General features: G+C 41.2%; 1 protein-coding gene across 4 annotated transcripts in view; it reads right to left on the bottom strand.

The window, feature by feature from the left end:
• Positions 1-19,509, bottom strand: part of ttll7 (tubulin tyrosine ligase-like family, member 7) — a 68,987-nt gene that overhangs the window by 15,179 nt on the left and 34,299 nt on the right. For all 4 annotated transcript variants that reach the window (XM_044044115.1, XM_044044118.1, XM_044044116.1 and 1 more), the window contains exons 12-17: positions 19,354-19,427; positions 16,235-16,370; positions 10,468-10,554; positions 7,996-8,239; positions 5,824-6,119; positions 3,635-3,769 (exon numbers count right to left, since the gene is read on the bottom strand). In XM_044044115.1, the coding sequence (XP_043900050.1) occupies positions 3,635-3,769; positions 5,824-6,119; positions 7,996-8,239; positions 10,468-10,554; positions 16,235-16,370; positions 19,354-19,427 (972 nt within the window). The remainder of the gene's footprint in view (positions 1-3,634; positions 3,770-5,823; positions 6,120-7,995; positions 8,240-10,467; positions 10,555-16,234; positions 16,371-19,353; positions 19,428-19,509) is intronic.

Raw genomic sequence — 19,509 nt, 5'->3', positions numbered from 1 at the left:
AATCGACCCGGGACCCAGGTGACCTCTTCCTGATCTTTCACTCCACATTTACTACAGATTACCTGTGTTTGATAGAACTGGTAATATTTTAATATGTTGCCTTGTTACTCTAAGTACTCTTCTTGGGGCACTGCGGTGACTTCCATTCATTTGAACAGCCTTAACAAAGCATTATCCCATAACCTTAACCATAACCAGTTAATGCCTTACCCCAACCACGATTCAAACCACAGTTAGCCCTAAACTTAACCAGTTCCTCAGAAATGAGGCTCTGCCTCATGAGGACCAGGTTTTAGTTGAGTGAATACGAGCTGGGTGACTGCTGTCCTTTTAGTGCTGTTTAGTGAGCAGCAGTGCTGAACAGACAGCTGCTTAACAGAGGTCACAGTCGGTGGAGATGGCATAGTTAGAAGCTTTCATCATACTCCTGTGCTTTTGCTGTGATTTCAGGTTGTCAGACTGCTCTGGCTCTCCTTTGTGCATTTGTGCCCCTCATTTCTATGGACTACATGAAGTCATTTTTAAAAAAAGTATGCGTCGTGTCTACATGGACAGCCATGCAATAGCACAGGCTGTGAATGCTTTAAGTGGGTAATCAACAGCTGCCAATGTTTTTCTCATTACCAGAATTAATAATCATTATTTCAACAGAACAGTACAATCATAATGATCATAATTCAATTCCAAATGTTCTGGTGTATGACCATTAGACATATTTGATGATTTGAAGTTTCTCAGTCATCCAGGTCATAGTCATCTTCTGTGGTTTTCACCTCTAATCCAGGAGGCCTCTTCAGTTTTGACTAACTGGTGGAAAAGTCCAGGTATTTAGGTCATATCCACACGGAAATGGAACAAAATGTGAACAGGCTTTTTCTTTGTCGTTTTTTAAAAAAAAAAAAAAAAGTTTCCCGTAAACATGGTGTCATTCCAGGAAATGTCTCCATCCACGCGAAAGCCCCCCACAATGATTCAAAATGCTGTAGAACATAAGCCAGGCCTGTAACGCTGCTACACCAAAAACGGAGAATAAGACGCTTTATACGTTACAATGCATACAGTCGCAGAGACAGAGACAGAATGAACCAAGCCAGGGGAAAATAAAAGATATCATAAAGCAAACAGACCAAATAACAGTGTTGCCAACTTGGTGACTTTGTCGCTACATTTAAGACCTCCTTTTCAAAAAAGTGACTACCGACAAATCTAGCGACCTTCTGGCATAACCCTAGCTACTTTCGGAGAAGGCTGTGTTTACGAGAATGTTTTTTTCAGCAACAACGTTTAATTGTGGATGGGGTCTTGTCGAGAGAGTCATTCATTTGGACAATGCAGATGGTTCACCCCTCTCACCCAGTTTCAGGTTGTTGGTTTCACTTGAGGTTGTGTTTTGGTCACCTGAGAGACAGAGACTGCTATTATTTGGGTGTTGTTGTTGTTCCATTTTGTTGTTCCGTGTTGTTTCTTCTCTGGCCAGAATACGAACATTCTAATCACCAAAAGAGTGTCCCTTGTCCTTCAGATGTAGATGGACGGATCAGTCCTGTGTCCAGATGAGCTGGCTCTTTTATGCCGTGTCATGTGTCAGAGGTCACGGCATAAACCACATTTCTCTGTTTGCATATTGGAATTTGGTCCTAAGGGTAAACACGTTTCTGTCTTAGTGTTGCAGGGTTTGAATTGTACGGGGATGCAGTGTTTGTTAAATATCCTCCTGAGTTTCTCCGCGACTCCCGCAATATACGGAATAACAACGTTGTTCCATCTATTTCAGTTTTTTTCCTTGTCAATTGTTCTCCTGTTCGAGGTTTTTATAAAGGCCCAGTTTGGGTAACCACACATTTTAAGTTTTCCCCTGATGCGTTTCTGTTCCTTCTCCTTTGCCTCCTTTGTTGTGGGTACGTTAGCAGCCCGGTGTTGCAAAGTTCTGACAACTTTGTGTTCCAGTGGGTGGTGAGATTGAACAGCAGATATTGGTCTGTGTGGGTAGGTTTCTGTCTGTTTACTAAAATGTGCGCTACACAATCCAAGAAGGCCAGACTGTTGCCTTTGACAGCCTCACAGGTGAATGCTGTCTATGCTGTTGATGTGATTCATAAAACATTCCAGCTCCTGTGTTCTGATCTTGAGATCAGGTGTCGTCCATGTATCTGAACCAGTGTGTAGGTGCACTTCTAGCGTAAGAGGCCAAGGCTCTGCTTTCTATCTCTTCCATGTAGAGGGAGGCCACTATGGGAGATACTGGTGACCCCATAGCACATTCATGTTTCCAGCTTGAAAAAAAACAATTGTTATATTGGAAGTAGGCGGTGGTCAGGAAGAGGTTTTGCAAGGAGCAAATCTGGTCTGTAGTGAGGTTGAGGTTGGTCCTGTCAGAGAGGGTGGTGTCTTCCTTATCATCTTCACTGCTTCAGAGAGATATTTCATCGTACAACACCATGGTTTCTTCCTTGACTTTGATCGCACATTCCTGGGAATTCTTGATGTGGTGAATTCCCAACACACCGTTGCCAAACAGAGGTGCTAAAATTGTTAGTCAGAATTGATGAAGCTTCGGATAAGAGGTGAAACGTCTTTAAACTTAACCCAAGCAAGTCCAGTCGCCCACAGCTAACTACTGAAGATGACTATGACCTGGATGACTGAGAACCTTCACAGACATTCAAACAGAATAATCAAATATGGAATTGAGTTATGTTAATTATTATAGTAAACAAGTCCAGTCGCCTATGGTACAGCTAGCTACAGAAGATTCTGTTGTTTCTACACTCATATCTTAAAAAAAAACAAAAAAAAAACATCAATTCTAGTAATGGTTTTAGCAACAACACAGGCATGCATGCGTGAGCACACATGTAGACATAACAGATGGAAGGATGGAAGGACACAGAGATGTGACCAGAAATAGAGGAGGCACTAATTAAAACAAAGGAGCAGTGGGGAATAAGTCTGGGCTGAAAACTGACTGACAGGTTGTCACTGAGGTCATTTGTTAGACAATGGGAGCCGGGCCAAAGCTGACATGCTATTGTGGAGAGAGAGGAGGTCACTTTTAGTAAGGCTGCAGAGTGACCACACCTGGCCACAGAGGAGGCTCTGGGAATACAATAGGGCTGTATTTATGCTCAGTGCTCGTGCTTCATGTTCACTCCCACTTATTTCACTTTCTTTCTTTTGTTTTTTTTTCTGCAATCTAAATAAATCTGTAACATAGGTGTATGAAACACACTTTAAAAATACTGACCTAAAAATGTGTCAAAATCCAATTTGATAGTCCAGCAAATCTGTTCGATTTACTCAGTACATTTAACAGTGCTCCCATAGTACAGCCCGTCTTGCCATCTGATTGGCTGGGAATGTGTCACATTTGTAACTGTGTTGAGTTCAGTGAGTGGAGAGGCAGTTTTGTGTGCTTGCTGGCACTCGTGTGCCTTGACGGTAGACTTTGAGCTAAGTGAAACATAAAGTGTGCGCATATAAAACAAAAAATGTGGATACTTACATGGAGTGGTGCACATACAAAACAAAGAACATGTGCACCATACGAAACATTGTGGTTTGGCTTACAAAAGTAATGCCATGGTTATTATAGCAATGGCATTATATTAGTAATTACATGAAATGCTGCACCCACCTCATCCAGCACAGCCTCGGCCTCTTCCTCGGTTTTGCCAGGAAACCTGATCCTCATGGCAGTGAGAGCAGCCAGAGTCTGATGCACCAGCTCTGCCTCCTGCTCTTTACTCCTCAGGTTTATGAGAGCATCGCCCTACATGCACAGAGAAGTGAGAAACCAGTCAGTGAACAGGTTCATATCTTTTTGAAGACATGTTTAATGGGCTTGAATAGGAATTTAGTTAATTTTACTGTCAGTGAAATTTTGGAAAATATTATTAAAACTATCATTTGAATAAGGAGCTGTGATTTGCTTTGTTATTTTAATGAATAGTTGTTCATCAAACAATGCTATTTTCCTTTGATAACAAAGGTTATGTTTTCTTGTCAGAATACATTTTGTAATCAGGGACAAATGATTTGGAGAAAAATGCTCTTTGATTTGCAATAAAAGTCAAGGTTCATTTCCTCAGAGTATTACCACATTACACCATGAAAATGTTAACTACTCTATATTCTATTTCAAGGATGAAAACTTGTTTCCAACATGTGGGTGTTATTTATTTATTTATTTTTTCAATTTACATTAAAGATGGAACAATTTAAATAAAATAGAACAAATTAGATTGCAGCCCTTGTGGTTGACTTATTTAGTTGTTCCAGAGAAAAAAGTTGCATTCACACTATTTGTTGTTATTGATTCTAGCTGTGTAGGATACTTTCAGCTTCACAGCCATGTTATGTTCTGTATATTATTCCCTGAGTGTTCAGTAATTTATGATTCTGCTTTGGCACCATCTATTACAGTCACAGATCATTATTTCTGTACATCACAGCGAGCTCTGTGCAGTAAACGCAGTGCAATGGTGTATGCATCTAAGTGTACGCACATACGTATCCCCGCGTGTATGATTCCCAAAGGGAAGTCAAGGGTGTCAGAAGTTCTTGACTCATTTCATATGCATGTGAATCAGGATAAAAGCAAAAAAGCTCCTGCATTCTATAGCCTTTATCGGTATGAACGTTTTTACTTTGCTACCATTTTATTCTCAATGGTAAAATGCGTTCTGCCCCGTTTTGTTTTGTTTAAGTGCATCCAAAGGTTGCCTGCATGCTCGTCGTGCTTGTAATGAAGAACAGGCAAATGGATTAGGCAGGTGGAAAGCAACAGATGGCAACATAAAAGAAGGTTACTGTCAAATGCAACAGTACGTCTGTACAGTATCAAAGGAGATCCACTGTGGGCCGGGATACATTAAATATGAGAGGAGGATAAAAAGCGAAAGAGAGCGTAAAGTGGTATACAATATAATGTATAGTATGGTGACAACAAATAATTGCTGAATATGGATGGTCAGACTGAGCATGTCAGACTGAGGTGGTTGAAAAGGTAATCACGATCAGTCGATATTGATAATTACTGCAATAAATATCAGAATACTAAAGACTGTTTTTAAACTTTTCTCTTTTTTTGAGAGAAACGTTTCATAAATCTGAAAGTTAAACTTTCAAAGACATTGTGTGTGTGTTCAATTTCAGACAGTTTTTGTAGAATGTATAAACATTACAACTACATTCTGTGTACTGGTCTTTTGGTAAATGAAGTTATATTGAGATGATTATTGTTTTAAAGCTGTAGTGTGTAACTTTTATGTAAAAACAGACTGTGATTAAGCTTGTCAGCTCTACGACTCTCACGCTTCTCTGTATAGTGTAGAGCTGCAGTTAACAATTATTTTCATAATCGATTAATCTGTCGATTATTTTCTCGATTAATCGTTTGGTACATAAAATATCAGAAAACCTTAAAAAATGTTGATTGGTGTTTGTCAAACCTGGAAAGGATGATGTTCTCAAATGTCCTGTTTTGTCCACGAACCAAAATGAATAACTTTTAATGATTTCTTTGTTATCCAGAGCAAAGAAATGAAGAAAATATTCATATCTAAGAAGTTTAAACAATTGAAAATCTTGTTTTAATCATAAAAAAAGCTTCAAACAATTCATCGATTATCAAAATAGTTGTTAATTTAGTAATCGATTAATCGTTTCAGCTCTAGTATAGTGACACTCGCAGTTTTTTGTTGACAGAAGTTACACACTAGAGCTTTATTATTATTATTTTTATCATATTCTTATATTAATAGAATAATAATATTACATTATTAGAAAAACATTGATTCCTGTGTGCAGGCAGGACAATCTCACCATGTTGGTGTGGATGGTCCCCAGGCTGTTGCTGTGAGGCACACGGTAGGCGGAGCCACTGCGGCTCAGCGAGTGAGAGCGCAGTGTGGCGGAGCTTGGCCTGATGAGGGGAGTGGCCATGGGAAGTGTAGGAGAAGGCCTGGTGCACAGTGCTCGCACCTCACTGGGTGATGAGAGGGAGGCAATGGAGCGAGGGCAGGAGATGGAGCGCCTGATTGGACCAGAAAGTGTTGGTGAAGCAGAGGGGGCCGGATTGGTTTTGGGCGACTTGACTGGCGGTTTCCAGTGCATACGACCTGTAGGGAAATGGGGGGATGGGTGTTATTCCTTATGCTGTCTCAGAGCCCCAGTCACTTTCAAGGTCTTCTCTCTGCTCCACAGCAGGGTGGCTTTGGATATGAAGTGCAGCATTAAAACTTCTGTAGCCACACTCCAGCGTTATTAATGACCACAGCATGTGTAGTCAAACCCAGAAACTAAACAGTAGTGCCGTCTGTTTCACCATGGATTAAAGAGCAGCTCTCTCAGTCTGTCTCACGGACACACACACACACACACACACACACAGAAAACTCACAGTGACACTCTCCATCACCCTTGAAACTTCTCCAGCTTGTCTACCAGCCAATGCATTAGCATGTGCTTTTTATTTGTGCTGTGTGTCTGTCTGACATTAAGTGTGCACAGAAGTGATTCAACAGTGTGTGTGTCTGCCTGTGTGTGTGTTTGGGTGTGTGCAACGTGTGACTGTTGAACCTTTCGAGGTCTGGCCATTGCCAAATGAGAGCATTACGGGGCTTAGTCCTAGCAGCCCTTTGGTGGCTTGGCATGGAGAATGGCTTGGCAGAGCTGCTGTCTCTCTGAGCGTGCGCGTGTGTGCACACACGGATTCATAAATACTTTCTCTTTTGTGGCTTTGTTCCTCGTTTTTAACAAACAGAATGAGCTAATAAAGGGTCCTTCGACCCTGTTGAGTAGTTGTCAAACTGTTGTCCTTTAGTGAAAGCAGAGTTTGTTTTTTTTTTTTTTCATCCTTTCCAAGGTCATCGCATGAAACTGCTGTGAAAGGTTTCTTCTTTCTTACCTCAGAGAGCTGGTAGTGAGTTGGATGTATGCTACTTCTTATTTGTGGGAAGATCGGTGACTCGTGGCTCTCATTTTAACACAAGGAAGACGTTGGCATGAAGCTCAAGGTGTTTTCAAGGTAAACATCAAAGAGGATCTTTCCTTTCAATCAAATTCTTTCTTCTCCTCAGTTCTGCCTCTTCCCTCACCTCCATTCAGTGGAGCTGCACTGTTCAAGATACTTTTCTTTTCTCAATTGCTTTTGAATGTTAAGAAACTTTTGTATGAGTGTTTGAGGCTCTTCAGCTATGAAGCTATGAAACTCCTCTTAAGAATACAGCAAAAAAGAGCGGCATCCCATGAGTGACTCATGGGAGGCTATGATCACCCTGCTTACGCTTTAATTAAAATCCAAGGACTTTTATCACATCAATCACGTAGACTACTGAACATCTGTAGTAAAGCTTCTGCTGGCTCATACCATGAAAGCCTGCCCTGGACTGCATCTGAAAAGTACGTACTATATGCACGTGCACTGCTGGCACTGATCAAAGCAAAACTCTCACATGTGCACGTATACACTATGTAAATGTGCTCTGCACGACTAAGAATATATTTTTCAATCTGTTTAAAGTGTGGATATGTGATTGGAGGGGGTGTCATGTGCTTGCAGCATCACTAAATAAATTCTGACTCTCTTATTGCATCATAACGTACATTAATATTTGCTCCCCCTCTCTCCTGTCTGCACTTAATTCTCTATCTTAGTCTAATGAAACCTTAAAATGAAAAATATTCATGCAGGTGTCAAAAATGGTCAAGGTATTTTTACATGTAAAAAAAATGTGTTTTAAAAAGTCTGTTTCAAGTATTAAACAAACTGCTGTAATCAGATAAAGAGCTCCAACATAAAAAGAAAGACATCAACAGATTGCACAGGAGGAAGAGAGGACCAGATGAAATGAGGAGATAACAAGCAAAAAAAAACAAAAAACAAAAGTAAACACGATGGAAAGATCACAGTAAACGAGTTTTCTGTCAAACCCACACTCTCTGGCATCTGAATAGAGACATTCTCAGACAGCTTCACAAATCCCACCGCTTTACCTGAGCGCTCAGCCACGTTCTTGTCCTTGCTCTCCCCAAGGTCATAAGAAACTTTCTTCTCCTTTTTCTCTCCACCTCGTCCACCTCCTCCTCCTCCTCCTGATTTCCTCCTGTCCTCCTCCTCCTCCTCTTCATCAGAGGAGGAGCATGAGTTTTCCGCGCTGCTGCCGCTGGTGAAGTCAGCCAGGTAGTCTGGTCGTTGTCGCCTTGGTGTCTGGCTGCATTCTGGCATAGCAGTCAAGGGCTGGCATGGACAAACACAGGTACAGGTATGCAAGACATAAATAAATTACACACTTACTGAGTAGACACATATATTGTGGATCCATGTGTACATGGACGTCATAATACAATATATTTTTCCCCCATTATACACACACACAAACATTCATTCATTACTTTGACTTCATTTGCTTCCCTAACCTCAATCCATCCAAAATTTTAAAGAAAAATGTCTCTCACAAGGACATAAGTACTGTATAAGTATCAACTATCAACACACACACACACACACCCACACTTGAGCATGAAGATGTTGAGATGTTGTCAACCTCCCTCAGCCTCGCCTCACCTCACCTTCAGCCTGCTACCATCTGTCACTGGGAGACCCGGTGGTGACACGGCGTGCCCACACACCAGTGTTTGCTTGCAGGCTCATTATGCGCAGATACACAGTGACACATGCGCTCCTTTATAAGCTCGGGCTGTCACTATAAATAGGAACATGAGTGGCTTCATACCTTGAACAAATTTGACTTGATTGGATATGTAAAGGTTAAATTCGTAGTTTGACAAACGGTTGTTGTTTCATTGATGCCACATGTGCGCCGTATGTAAGAATTACTGTGTGTGCAAGGACAGTTGGAACTTAGTGGTGACTTCACTGGTGTTTTTGTTTTTTTAAATTAAAGTACAAATATAAACCTCACATGATGAAATTGTGTCCTGCGAATTTGAATCAAAAGGTTTCAGATAATTGCGAACAAAACAAAAACATAAGCTCCTTTTTTTTTCTTTTTTTTTTTTTGGACATCTTTTAAGTCTATCCGCTGTCTATTCCACATCCTGGAAGGGAACACGCTGATAGCATTAATAAAGCATTTACACATCTGTTATTCAACGTTTAGCTCAGGCAGCGCTGTCTGGCCACCCAAATTAATGGGCAGGATGTGATCAGAGGGCTTGCACAGTCACCGCCAGGCAGCTGTGTGGGTGAGTGATAGAGAGGGACAGACACAGAGAGAGATTAAATACAAGAGAGCAGAATAAAGGAGAAGATGGGAACATTAGATTGATGGGGGGAGAAATATAGACGAGGAGGTGCATCTAAGAATGGGAGTGAAGAGAAACAGAGAGCAGGCAGTGAGTACATGAAGGAACGGAAATGAACAGAGAGAGAAATGAAGGAAAGAACAAACAGTGGATACACAGAAGGAGAGCAAGACAAAGACAGAAGGCTTAACACTGAACAGATGAGATGAGAGAAGTTTCACACGTGTAAAGGAAAGAAGCTGGGGGGATGTGGCAGGAATAATTGGGTAAAACCAAGCGGAAGGTTGAGATCAGGAGGAAGGTGGGGCCAGAGGGAAACACCACAAGGAACAAATATGAGGTGGTGCATATTCAATAAAAGAAACAACAAGGGGAAAGGAAACCTACAGCTTCTTTTTTGGCACATTCACAATGAAAAATTTTCTCAGTGATAATAAACCTCAGGAGCCCCTTCCTTCCCCAAAAATCCTCTCTCTAATCTCTTTGCCTCGATCCTCTCTTCTCTCTTTCATGCACTCAGTGGTTCAGTTTCACCAGATGGCTCGTGAGCAATATACCCCAAGGAGTGAATCTATCCATCACAACTCCTTCTCCCCACCCCCGCCGCTCTCGATGTCTCTCTCGCCACACTCGGCATCGTCCGAACTGACTGGGCTCAAATTAATTTGGACAACAGTGACTGTGTCAGAACAAATTCTCATTGAGACTTGGGTCTCGCTAACGCAGCGCTGCGCTGTCCTGCTGAGTCCCAAACACACTCTGCGAGTGTTCCAGCCAATTTAACCCCTCCAGCGAGGGACGGATGTAGATGTGCAGGAAGGAGAGGGAGATGGAGAAGTAAGAGGAGGTCGGTGAAGCAAGGCGATGGACGGAGTAATGTGCTGTCGTGGGAAATTGAGTGGGAGTATATATAGGTGTATGTGACAAAGGGAGTCAGCAAAAGAGAAAGAGAGGGAGACAGAGAAAACGAAAGATTGCACAGGGAGAGTGAGGGAGACAGTCTGACAGCTGTCCCCTCGGGGAGCTGGGTATTTTTTTTCTGATTCCTTTCTTTTTTGCCTAGCCCGCTAACCACCACCATTGCCTTTTTTTAAAAAAAAAAAAAACACCGCTCAGACCCCCCCCCACAAACTCTTCACTTTTGCCCGAATTCCATGAGGCATGTGGTCCCCATTCTCCATCTCGCTTACTCTGACATACCTTAGGGCCTCGTTGCCTGGAGGATTTGCCCATAAGCTTCTCGTCGTCCAGTTCACACTGCTCTAACAGATCCAAGATGTCCTCCTCCTACACAGCAAAACATCAGCAGAATGACAGTTACATCCTGAGACTAAAGAATAACAAACAGAATAATTACTCTGGTGACTAAGAGACTCCTAGCTGTGAGAAACAGACGACCTTAAGTTATTAAAACAATTGAAGGGATGGAAAAAGTCCTACTTCACAGTCCCGTGTGTCTTATCTGAAGGGTTAGAAAAAAGGCCCTGGCCTGCATTGCTCGTTGGCAGCGCTCATAGAAGCCGAATTTGGAAGCGATAGAGTCATGACCATCGCCAATATGTCGGGGCTTTGGCCATTTGGCCATAGCTGAAATGCAGACAAAGGTGATTAATGTTGCTTCACGGCTGGGACATTAAAAGCTCCCACTTGCCTCAAATGCAGATGAAAAGTGGTTGTTTTCTCTCAGATTAGCCATCAAGCTGCTTTTGGGGTTTGTGAAAAAGGTCATTGTGCTTCTGGCTTTCTCTCCTGGTACGTGTTTGAGCACAGGTACATAATGTGTGTGCACTACGCATATTTGTATACGTAAAAGTCGTCATACATTCATGATCTCTTACACATTTTTGGGACTTTTTGCCTCATGTAACTGCTATAAATGAAAGCCCAAGAGAAAAGGAATAACAGCAAGATAATAAGAGCAGGATAATATTGTGACATTATGGTAAGGTCTTATCCTTTGATGATTAAAGTGCCTTGGGATAGTGTGTGTTTTGATTTAGTGCAATACACATAAAATTGATTTGATTTGATACAGCAACATGTTTTCCACTAAATGAATTTCCGTGCTGGTCCCCAGGACCTAACACCTAACAATGAAATGTACTTTATGTTAAACTTTAGTCATTTTAAAGTGCAGTTAAACCGTATTTATTGCAGCACTGCATTCTCAGAACACTGAAAGTCTGCCAACTTATTAACTGTTAACAAGGTCAAGGTTTTCCAACCCACAGGGGATTTTAAAAACCTATAGATTTCCACTTACCACGTAACTACACACCAAACACAAATGTTAAAGCATGCTTCTAAAACTGCGGAAGCACAATTGAACTCAGCCATCAATAATTTGATTATTTACATTGCTTTTTTTCATAAGGTATTTTGTACAAACTTGAACTTTTTTGGCAGCAGGAGTGTGGTTGTGTTCTATTGTTGGCAACTTGATGCTCTTTGACAACAAGCAGCAAAATAATATACTTATGATACTGAATGTGCTTAGTATGTGATATTACAATTGTTGTGTGTGGCAGATGACAACCCACATCTGCAAATCTTCAGTTCTAAACTTGTGATGTGGTTACTGTATTTTTATCTGTGGACGGAAGGTGCTCAACTTTGCAGCTGAATGGTAATTGGTCCCGGTTTCAGGAACTTTGCATCAATTACATGGTACATTTTTAAATGTCCATTGTTCGGCATAATCAGTTGCACAACGGGGTTTCTTTTCATTTTGTCACTTTACTTTCAGTCACTGGAGGTGAATTCTGAGATGCCTGACCCCGTGAAGTTTCTATTTTTTTCATCTGTATTTTTTTTTAATGCATATTTTAGGTAACCATTTGTAACCAAAAACCGGGCTTCTCTGCATTCGCAGAACACTCACTGATAACATCTGACGGAGATTCACTCAGAAAAGAATTTTGCTGTTCCGATTTACTGACAGAGCACCTGCTCAGCAACATCCTTATTATTACTTTGTGTTGTTTGGGGAAAAATGGAGGAATGAGCAAAAAGGAAAACATAACCAAACTGACAATATGATGCAACCGTGTAACCTGTGGCTGCACTGTCTGAAGGTGGAGAGCTCACTCTCTCCGCATGACGTCCGGCAACAAGCGTCAGCATGTTATTGCTAGGATTACAAAATTCATTATTTTCTTTGATAGTGTGATAGTCCATGACATTTTTCAATTCACTGCTCTGAGAGGCTCACAAAGGCAGCCAACATGACTCCTGTGGGTACAATGTCTGTCAGGCTTAACCAATATGTTGATGCCATGGTGGAAAATATACTCCGGCCCCTTGCAACAATAAAAAAGTTCCCAAACAGGCCACGCACAGCAGATGATCAATAATGGTCCCCACCAGGATTATAAGCCAAATCACTTATGACTTGTGACTCATGCACAGTAGAGGCTTTATTTCAGACGTGGGTATAAATTGGAAGACGGTTTTTCATGATCACGGGGGTAGAAAATACTATTCCGATTCAATCAAAGGCTCTCTCTGTGCTATGCCCATATGTATGCCACGTCCCACTAAAAAACAAAAACCAATTCAACTGGCGAATGCGTTTACCTGTATAAACACTCTGACCCACCTGTAGATGGCCAGGTTGTAAATTATGCACAGTCTGACAGTTGAGAGCCAAAAAGTTTTCCTCACTTCATATCTGTGAGAGAAAATTCTCAGTCATGGTCAGAATAAATATGCACATCTCTACGGAAGAGTATTAGGGCCACATGTAATAAAAAAACAGCATGAATTCTGGGATTAAACACTGCTCGCCAGAATCTGCAATGATCCCTTACTGTTCAGATGTCAGCCATTGTCTCAGTTCTCCTGGGATCTGAGCTGTCCACAATACAATCTTTCAACTTAACTCATCACTGACTCATCTCACCTTCTAATCAAAAATCCCCGCAACCATCACAAGTAACTCACCATACGCACGTTATAAGAAACAAACTCGCTGCAGTGAACACGACTGCACTGTCAGGAACGCAGAGCACACTGGAGACACCGCTACACACACACTACGGTCAGCTCTCCCAGCACATCGTAACCACATGTAAATATGGGCTGTCTAAATTGTGTATATCACATGATCAGAAACCTTATAATTTCTGTGTCAGAAAAGTTACATTTCTCAGTTTTCCACTCGGCCACTGGCGTGATTCGCCACATGATAGAACCACAGAGAAGCAACAGGCTCATTTCAACTGTGTCCATTAGTGTACCCGAGGTGCTTCTCGCTCATAATTTATGGGTTAATGTGGATGTTTTCAAAGATGTAATATGAGGCTGAGATTGTGTTTTATAAATGGAACATTGCCTGCAGATGTGTGTGTGTGTGTGTGCGTGCTCGCACGTGGTTTCGTAAATCGGATTATTTTATTATATATTATTTATCACTTTTTGTTTTTGGTGAGCACTGACAATTATAGTAAGGAATCTAAACACAATTTTTTATTTTTTTTTTTAAACGAGGCCCCTGATTTGCTCACATTTTGGTTAAAAATATAACCCCTTGCCTAGTTCATACTAGTAAACTGCTAGATATTAAGACTCATAGCAACCTTATTACTACAAGTTAAAAGAAGCAGCAGAGTTTTGTGAGAAGCAGAGCTACTGGAGGATGAGCAACTGAAGATCCACTATTGAAACATGGCATGCTGCAAATTATCTAGATTAAAAAATTAAAGATGAATTGTGTGTACTCATTGTACTAAAATGGCAACAACTAAACAGAAGCAAAGTCTGTCAAGACGCATAAATCAAATCATGCTTTATTCTTGCCAACAGATTGGCTTGAAAATTCACCTTTACTATTCAAAAATAGATTTTGAATGCATTAAAATCGTTTTAAATGAAAATTGATTTCTCGTTCATTTTCACCGGTGCTCCCTTGGGCTTCCGCAGGTTCGTAGTGGTGAAGCACTGCAGCCCATCCCTCCCGGCATTTCCTCAGAGATTCACAGAATGACAGCAAGCGCTGCCGAGTTTGTTCCCAAAAAAGGCGCAGTCTCCTCTCCAGCATGGAGCTGGTGTGTGCTTTTCACTATCGAGCGAAACCACTGCCTACTCCAAGCTTTCTTTAAATGTGACTGCAACTAAAGGTAGCAGGCAGGTCAAATTATACTGATAAAAAACTTCATGCAGTTGGTATAGTGGTTAGCACTGTTGCCTATGCAAGCAAGAGGACCCGGGTTCATGACCCGGTCAGAACAAGGGCCTTTCTACATGATGTTCTCCCCATGTGTGTGGGTTTTCTCCAGGTTCTCTGGTTTCCTCCGAGAGTCCACTGGACATGCAGCGGTTAATTGGACACTTTAAATTGACCGTGAGTGTGGATTGATGCTTGTCTCTGTGTGGTCCAAGGTGTCCCCCGCCTTTCGCACTATGTCAGCTTGGATTGGCACAACCCTGCAACCCTCATGTGGAGGATAAATTGTTAGGCGATGAAAGAATGAATGAAAAAATGAAAATGCTAATTTTTGTTGGTTACCCACTCCCTTAATGTCCTTTAATAATCAGGCGGCCCAGTTGTCACTCATGATCATGTGATTAGATAAACCCTCCAGCTTTCATTGTACCTACAATCTCTCTCCCTTCCTATTTAGAGCAAGATCCACATCTCCATGTTGTGATTACATTAAACATAATTCAGCCTGGTGTCTCGATTCACTGATCTTTGATTGGCATCTCTGCTGATATTCTACTTTTTAAAGGACAATGTGCTTGTATTGGAGTTTGTTGAGACGCTCCTTGTTTCTACAAAAGCTGCAGCAGCTGCATACGGCATCTCCTTATACTGTTATGATATAAATGTGCACCCTCAATATTAATGTAAACATCATACACATACTGTATTTAGTATTCATTAGTATTTCTATCTTGTATTCATCCTGCTTCCTTTTAACGCATCAACTCTTCCATGTGTTTAAATAATCAAATAATCCCTCCATGTCTTAACCTTTCAGTGATTTGTGGTCTACGACTAGACATGAAAACATAAAATTATCGTCTACTCTTCCCACACTGCAAAAAAAAGTAACAAACCTATTATCTCCGACAGCAACCTTTGTTGTTATCATCTCAAGTCGTGTGCCACTTTCGGAGAATAAACTTCTGCTCTTTGCAAAGTCTCGTCATATCTGCAGTCAAGGGATTTTGACAGTCCTTTTGACAGCACAGTGATTACTGTATGGCAATATGAGTTTAAGGACTTAATTCCCACACTTCATTGTATGTGTTTGAATAACGTCCTGTGAATAAATTATGTACTGTACAAAAATGCACATTTAAGTGTGTGGGCAGAAGTAGTAATTAATTTTGAAAGTTATTGAAAGCTGACTTTGACACAATACCATTGGATTTTGACATGTACACAGCATAAGTGTGTGTGGAGTAGAGCTGAAACAATTACTCGATTAATCGATTATTAAACGATCACTAAATGAATCGTCAACTGTTTTGATGCCTTTGAGCCATTATTCACGATTGTTTCAGCTTCTTAAATGTGAATATTTTCGGGTTTCTTTGCTCCGTATAACAAAGAAATGATTAAAAGACGGAATCATTTTGGTTTGGGGACAAAGCAGGCCATTCGAGAACATCATCATTTCCAGGTTTGACAAACACTGATCAACGTTTTCTGACATTTCATGGACCAAACGATTACTCGATTCATTGTGAAAATAATCGACAGATGCATCGATTTTGAAAATAATCGATAGTTGCAGCTCTGGTGCTGAGTAAATGACAGCAACAAAGGAGGGAAAGAATCACAATACTAGGACTGTGGCTAACTTCACACATTACGTGCACATGTCATATCCATCCCTCTTTGGCATCTGCTTGTCCATAAGTATATGAATATTGTGTGTGTATGTTTGTGTGCATCTCTGCATGGTTCTATGATGTGTGTGTGTGTGAGTGTGTGACAGTCTGCCACTGACGTACGTGCCTTCATTTGTTTCAGAGGATTATTCATTTCCTTTTGAAGTGAGGCAGCTCGCCCAGCAAGGAAGGTCTGAAAGGCGGCCGAGAGGAGGCTTTCATACTTCTCCAACAGCAGCTTGTCGTCTGGAGGGTAAATACGTCTGTAGGCCGCAGAGACACAAAGAGAAAAGCAGAGAGAATGAGGGAGGACTTGGGAAACGGAGGGAAAGAAAAGACAAAGAATTAGAGTAATCAATGCAGGGAGATTGGAGATGAGAAGTGACAGAGCAGAAATGATGAAATTGAAATAATGGAGAATTGAAGTGACAGAGTGGAAAGCAAGAAAGTCTGGTGTTCAGCAAGAGGGCTAGAAGATGATAGGAGGAGTGGTGACAGAATTGGGAGGCGGGGAGCCGTCACTGATAAGAGACAAAGAAAGTAGACTGTTAAGAAAAGGGGGAGAGAAGGACGAAGAGAAAATGATCAAGAACCAAACAGAGCATGGAAGCAAAGATGGAGAGACGAGAAGAGAAGAGTTGGGCACACCGAGAGTTCAAGGCACACGAGTGAAAGTAATGCATGGACAAAAAAAACACTAAGCAGAAAGGGAAAACATACAGATGGAGAGAATTATAAGCTTTTCAGTTTGAATGTGTGAAGTGATGCAGATACCACCGGGAATAGCACCTCACAATTGTTGCCCCCATTAACCAGAAAAGTAGCAGAAAGCGTGGCTGTGATGCCACATCATCATCAGTGCGAAGAATAATGGGCAGAGACGTGCTTTTTCGGAGCATTGTGATATCACAACGCCGTTTAGATGGAAGATGACACCACTTTATCCTTTAGTTCAATAAGATATTTTGCATCAACACCATTTGTGAGGTCACAGTGGCTTCAACCTTTGATTAAAAACAAATTCTAAAACAAGTACATAATTAGCTCTAAATGAACATTTTCCCTCCAGATGTTCCTGAGACGTCTCGTTTACCAAAATGGAGCCGACAGACACACAGAGAAGCAGATAACAGCATGCCTCCAGCCACGGCTGCTGCCGCCACATAAAAAGGTAAGAGGATCAAGGTAGAGAAGAATGAGAAAGGATGGAGCAAAGAAAAAAAAAAAAAGGCAGACTGAGACAGCTATTAATGGAGACCTTACCCTGTACAACCGTAATGCATTAATGCACATCTGCTTTCCACACATAACATCCTCTCTGAGACGTGCACTTACTTTTCCATTTAGTCGCCGTCTTTGCTAATGTGCCTCATGTTCACACGTTCCGCATAGTTTTGTCCCTTCAAGACTAAACTAACAGTGCTCAGTGTTTATGTTAAGACAGAGGGGATTAGGGCAATGTATACACCTCTGCCTGGTCATCGTCAATATTACACTTTGAGTCTTGAATCTGCCACAGATTTCTTCCTGTTAGAAGTTAGTTTTTTTTTCCCCCACTGTCGCCAAGTGATGGCTCATTATGTTCTTGTTGAGTCTCTCTAATTCTAAGGTCTTGACCTTAATGTGTAGTAAGTAGTAGAGCTGAAACAATTAATCGATGAATCAATTATTAATTGATTGCTAAATTCATCGACAACCATTTTGATAATCAATTTATCGGTTTGAAGCGTATTCATGATTAAAACAAGATTTCTGATTGTTTAAGCTTCTTAAACAATGCTCTGGATAACAAAGAAATCATTAAAAGTTGATCATTTTGGTTTGTGGACAAAACAAGACATTTGAGAACATCATCATTTCCAGGTTTGATGAACACCGATCAACATTTTTTTAAGTTTTCTGATATTTTATAGACCAAACGATTCATCGAGAAAATAATTGACGGCTTAATCGATTATGAAAATAATCATTAGTTGCAGCTGTAGTAAGTAGTATGTAGTACTAGTGCCTTAAGATATTATGAATTGAATTGAATTGAATTGAAACGTTCACACTGTTTAGATGTTGACCGGGTTCTTAGTGCAATTCAAATCAAGCAACAAACGACTGTTGAGAGACAAGAGATTAACTTCATTTCCTTCTTTTTGAAACTGCAATATTTTTTTTTTAAACCATCTTAAAGTTCTGTGGACTTTCTTTTAGATTTATTCCATGAAAATGTAAAAGGTCACACTGCAGGTGCAGGATAAATTAAATCTGAACAGTAAGGTATGAAAATAGACGGCGCTCGTCAATTCTCAGTGAGCAGCATCAGTCGGGAAAATCATTAGGTCAACACTTCAGTATAATGGTGTTAACTGCTCCCACACTTTTAGCATATGGGAACTTTAATTGAGCGTGATCCTTGCCCTACAGTATTTTTTCTAAGACGCATTTTTCAACTGATCTACAGACAAATTACAACAAATTAAACAGAATCAGTGGCATCCGACCAGCTGAGTCCTGTCTGTACCTGATGCAAGTTTCCTCCTCTCGTGAAAAGTTCATTCGTTTCATGAGAAGCAGTGTGTTAATCAGACTCCAGTGCTACGCTGGGACACCATTTAAATGCAAAGGGATCGTTATGAGAGGTGCTCCAGACAGACCTCAGCAGCTCTGATTGGCTGTCTGGCAGCCTGTCGGAAAAGAGGACGAAGGTGACAGCACTTCATGCAGTCTGGGATCAGTACTCTGACCGGCCTTTCAGTCAAGTGATGAGTCAAGAAGTCACTTAGACTTGTGGAGGCTTCAAGAAGGTCTATGTGTGTGTGTGTGTGTGTGTGTGTGTGTGTGTGTCCGTCAGTATGTGCATGAGAAAAAGTTACATGTTACATTGAGGAAGCTACAAGGAGCAAACAAATCAGTTGATGCAGCAGAGTCATTAAGTTTCAAGGAAGATCTGCTCCGTCTGTGAGGTGACGATTAAATGCTAATTTGAGCTTCTCAAATCCTGAAATGCTGAACGGTGCATAACTATTTGAACCTTGAGATAACGCACTACCTCGGATTTCCTGCCCTGCCGTCTCTGTTTTACATATTTCACGCTCATAATTATTCCGCTCACAATATGTGGCGCTCCCCTTTGTTATTTTTGTCTGCAAAAACATCACTTATTCCCCTGAAAACCCCAGCACTAGGCAGGTTGACCCTGTAAACGTGAGAGAAGCTGAGAAGGAGCCTCCTCCCCTCGGCTCTTTGCCACCTTACCTGTAGTTCCCCAGATGCTGTTTTTCATGCTCTTCCCTGGAAATCTGCTTGCGGACCTGTGCCAGCCGCTCTTTCTGGAAATAAGAGAATAAAAAAATAAGGCAAACCGTCCGGGTGAAAGACCCTGCCACTCCTGCCTCATTCACATGAATAAAG

This window comes from Solea senegalensis, linkage group LG14, assembly GCF_019176455.1.
Source record: "Solea senegalensis isolate Sse05_10M linkage group LG14, IFAPA_SoseM_1, whole genome shotgun sequence".
NCBI lineage: Eukaryota > Metazoa > Chordata > Actinopteri > Pleuronectiformes > Soleidae > Solea > Solea senegalensis.
Note: the sequence above shows the minus strand (reverse complement) of the source record. Positions and strands in the feature narration are given on the sequence as shown.